This window comes from Zeus faber (genome assembly GCF_960531495.2).
Source record: "Zeus faber genome assembly, chromosome: 5".
NCBI classification, from domain to species: domain Eukaryota; kingdom Metazoa; phylum Chordata; class Actinopteri; order Zeiformes; family Zeidae; genus Zeus; species Zeus faber.
The window spans coordinates 30,103,842-30,107,999 of record NC_137192.1 but is presented as its reverse complement, the minus strand read 5'-3'; the positions used below and the strand labels follow the sequence as shown (position 1 = coordinate 30,107,999).

The window sequence follows — 4,158 nt, the reverse complement described above, 5'->3', positions numbered from 1 at the left end:
GAGAGGGAGGGAGAGAGGGAGAGAGGGAGAGAGAGAGAGAGAGAGAGAGAGAGAGAGGGAGGGAGGGAGAGAGAGAGAGAGAGAGAGAGAGAGAGAGAGAGAGAGAGGGAGGGAGAGAGGGAGAGAGGGAGAGAGAGAGAGAGAGAGAGACTCCTCGTTTGACCTTCTCCCAGTGTTTCGGGAGCAGGGAGCTGTCCATCTCCGTGGTGCTGAAATGCTCTTACTCTTGACAGGAAGGAACAGTTAGACACATACGATGTCTAACTTCATCTTAATTTTTTAGCAGAGTCCTGACAACAGAAGGATACAGCGATGATAAGAGACGGAGAAAATCAGATTTTTACAAGAACAAGAAGTTGAGAAGCAGCAGCTCCATCCAGCATCCAGCAGCAGAAAGAGGTCCAGCGCACTCGTCCTGTTCTCCTCCATCCCTTAATCAAACATTTCCCATCGTGAAGTGACACTGGTGCAAAGGTCCCCACCATGCTGCCGGCCCAAGAAGCGGCCAAGATCTACCACACCAACTATGTGCGCAACGCCCGCGCCATGGGCGTGCTGTGGACGGTGTTCACCATCACCTTCGCCATCATCACCGTGGTGGTGTTCATCCAGCCCTACTGGATCGGGGACAGCGTGCACACGCCGCAGGCCGGCTACTTCGGCCTCTTCCACTACTGCATCGGCAATGCGCTCACCTCGGAGCTCACCTGCAAGGGCAGCGCGCTGGACTTCGGTTCCATCCCGTCCGGAGCCTTCAAGACGGCCATGTTCTTCGTGGGCATCTCCATGCTGCTGGTGGTGGGCAGCATCGTCTGCTTCAGCCTCTTCTTTTTCTGCAACGCAGGCAGCGTCTACAAGATCTGCGGCTGGATGCAGCTCGCCTCCTGTGAGTGTGCTGTGGCCCTCAGCTGTTTTGTCCTGTGTTTAGTCCACATTTTGGCCAATTTAAGTTTCTTTACAGTGTAGTGGATGAAATACTCAGACCTTTTACTTACTTTCTGTTGTACAATTCCAAGTGCTAAAGTCAAAGTATTGTAAGTTATATCCAGTTGTCATATCCAGTGCCTTGCCATAACAGAGCCTTTAACACATAATGTGCTACTGGACCTTTTTTTTATTCCGCAGATAAGTGCAGATCCTGACGACAATTAACAAGAAAAGAATTGCCGCGGTGAAGTCATAATCGTAATTCCAAGGATATCGACCTGATGAATCAATGATGAGTCCTCCTCATCAGTGATGAATCCTAAATCGACAGTTTGTGGAGTAAAAGTCTCTGAACTGAATATTCCGCATCTGTACTGTACTGTAAGGAAGTACAGATACTTGAAAAATGTACAGCGTGAGCTCGTACAGGTACACACTCGTTTCTTGATCAACTGTTGCATATCTCAAAGCCCTCTTTGGATATGGGCCGTGGTCGCAACACATACAGTACGCATAAAATACTGTAAAATATACCCCTTGTAACTGAGAGGGACGTGTAGACAACATGTACAGCTGCAGGGTTCAACTCATCATGTAATATTCTATCGGATCCATTTAAGGTTTCTGTAAGTCTGAGACACGAACCTCCATCGGAGGAAGATCTCTTCGGAGGGAGATGATAATACTGGATAAGACAAACTGAAGAGATTCGACCGAGGTCGTGTTGTTACGCCGTGACCTGCAACTGCTCTTTCAGTGTGTGTCCCTACGCTCCCATGACAACAGCTCTGTTTGTGATCCTTAATTTCACCGATAATATCTGACACAAACGCAGCCGAGCTTCAAGGAAGCACCACTGTTGCATCACAGCACTTTGCATTGCATTCAGGGTTACTGGCTGTATCTAAAGGGGCTGCTGGAGTCGTTTTGGTGAAAGTGAAATGTGATAGACGTGTGAGAGTCACCGTGCACTGAAGTTTCTCCCTCGTCACCGGATAGTCCACGCGGCTCCATCGGCACCGAGCCGTCTCTCTGCAAAGTAAAATATACATGAGCTCAGAGCTCTCTGGAGTGAAGTTGGTCCAGTGTTTCCAGGCAACACCGGGTGTTTTTCATGTCCTCAAAGGCTTAGTTTGCTGAAGTATATTCTAGGTATGTTCAAACTTGGAGGGCAGTAGTATAGTTTCACTAAACAGGGCGGCAAACCTGCAACAAAGGAATCACCAGTAAAAGCAACTCCTGCTCAACTGCAGTTTTTAACGTGTGTAATTGGGCAGTTTAAAATTTAAAGCCCCCCTAAAACACCCCACGTTGACAGTAACGATCGATGATCATCTGGCCATCACATTCATCACACTCATCACATTCATCACATTTATTCTCCCTCCTTCAGCTGTGGGCCTGCTGAAGGAGGCGGGAATGTCTCATGGTCCAGTCACAGATTATTTTTCAAGATGGTGTCAAGAAGCCTTCTTGGAATAAATGTGACACAGACCAAGGATGTGTACTGATTTTAGACGTCATCACTCCAACCCTGTAAACACTCAAATGAATGGTCTCACCTGGTGCCCTGCGCAGAGCACACTCACGCTCGGGGCTCGCGGCTGGATGCGGCGCCCGGCCTGTTGTGGTGGGGCGGGCCCCGCCCCCGCCCTTGCTTCAGATACCCACTCGGTATCACTGCTAAGCTCCAAACGAAAAAGGTCACATCAGATTGATCTTGTATTATTACTGTTTTCACCGCTGCACAACCAATTGGGCTCCTAGGGACAAAAGTTCTACGACTACAACTACTTCTACTAACCTGTGCCTCCCGCTGTCCAGGCGCCTGCATGGTGATCGGCTGCATGATCTACCCCGACGGCTGGGACTCGGAGGAGGTGAAGCGCATGTGTGGCCAGCGGACGGACAAGTACACGCTGGGGAACTGCACCGTGCGCTGGGCCTACATCCTGGCCATCATCAGCATCATGGACTCGCTGGTCCTGGCCTTCCTGGCGTTCAGCCTGGGCAACCGGCAGGACAAGCTGCTCCCCGAGGACTTCCAGGTGGAAGGCAAAGGTACCAGAGGTGGGAGACGCAGGCTGGCGGCGCGGGAATGGAGATGGGGTTGGGTAGAACAGAGGGGTGAAAGAAGATGTGAGCCTAATGTCAAGTCTTGGCCGAAAGAGTGTTTGCTCATCATTTCCTCCCTCTCTTGGCCCTCTGAACTGTCTGGTAAGATGACTGGGAATCAAACCAAAACAGCGGGAGGTTCCTCTAATATGCATTTTATTGAGACCCCAGTAGCTGTGAACACAGTACAGCATGTACATAAACATTCTCCAAATAAACAAGTCTCTGAAGATACAAAGTAGGAAGAATTTGGGAATTTATAGATTAGTTCAAGTTTTCTATGTTGATTTGAGTTTGATCTGTAAATATGGAAAAATTGCAAATGCCTGGGAGGCATAACTTATTTCCATCCCATTTTATGGAATGCATTTTGTATTTTCACAAGCCAGGTTTGTGCCTGGTGTTATGTCACCGTTGGGCTTGTTAAAAACACTCAATTTGTTTATTTTTATCTTTTCTCCATTGCAGATGATGCCTAGGTCCACGGTGGAAAACTGATACAGAACATGGGAAGAAAAACCAACAAATGGCAATGAATTTGTAAATTTACATTACTGAGAGGACCTGGAACAGGTCTGTTTGCCCACGTGGCCAAGTTTATAGTTCCAGTTAGCGTAAAAAATATGAAGTTAAGTTAAAAGTTCAAGCTGTTTATTCATCGTTCCCTCGATTAACGCATTCAGTTAAGCAACTGGATAATCACATAAAAAAAATAAAAATAATCCAGGCACTGTTTACAGTCCCCATATAAGTAAATAACATGCAAAATATATCCACACGCCTGTTGGTGGTGCTTGAAACTTTTATATATAGCATCTATGCCAAACCACACTGATGCTGCATGATTGTTTGATGTCCATTAAAATAAAACATTCTACCAAAATGTCAAATGAATTTAGGCTCATTGAGGATCTCTCATTTGTACAGTGTTCTGCTACGATGACAAAACACATCAAATGAAAACATGATACGTAATATTGTCATTTTAAGATGTATCGATAAGATCAGGCTTAGAGTTATTTCTACAGATGTGTCTATGGATGCAACAGATCTTGGAATAAAGGAGATTTCATTAAAGAATACAATAGAATTATTTTGAAAATTATTTATTTTTAC

The 4,158-nt window shown here is 46.4% G+C and overlaps 1 protein-coding gene across 1 annotated transcript; it reads left to right on the top strand.

Moving 5' to 3' along the window:
- Positions 1-471: 471 nt before the first annotated feature.
- On the top strand, positions 472-3,521 carry lhfpl5a (LHFPL tetraspan subfamily member 5a; the record flags this gene model as incomplete). The annotated part of the gene is made up of 3 exons (XM_080001115.1): positions 472-886; positions 2,752-2,988; positions 3,511-3,521. The coding sequence occupies exons 1-3, from the start codon at positions 484-486 to the stop codon at positions 3,519-3,521; spliced, it is 651 nt and encodes a 216-aa protein (XP_079857241.1). The 5' UTR covers positions 472-483.
- Positions 3,522-4,158: the final 637 nt, after the last annotated feature.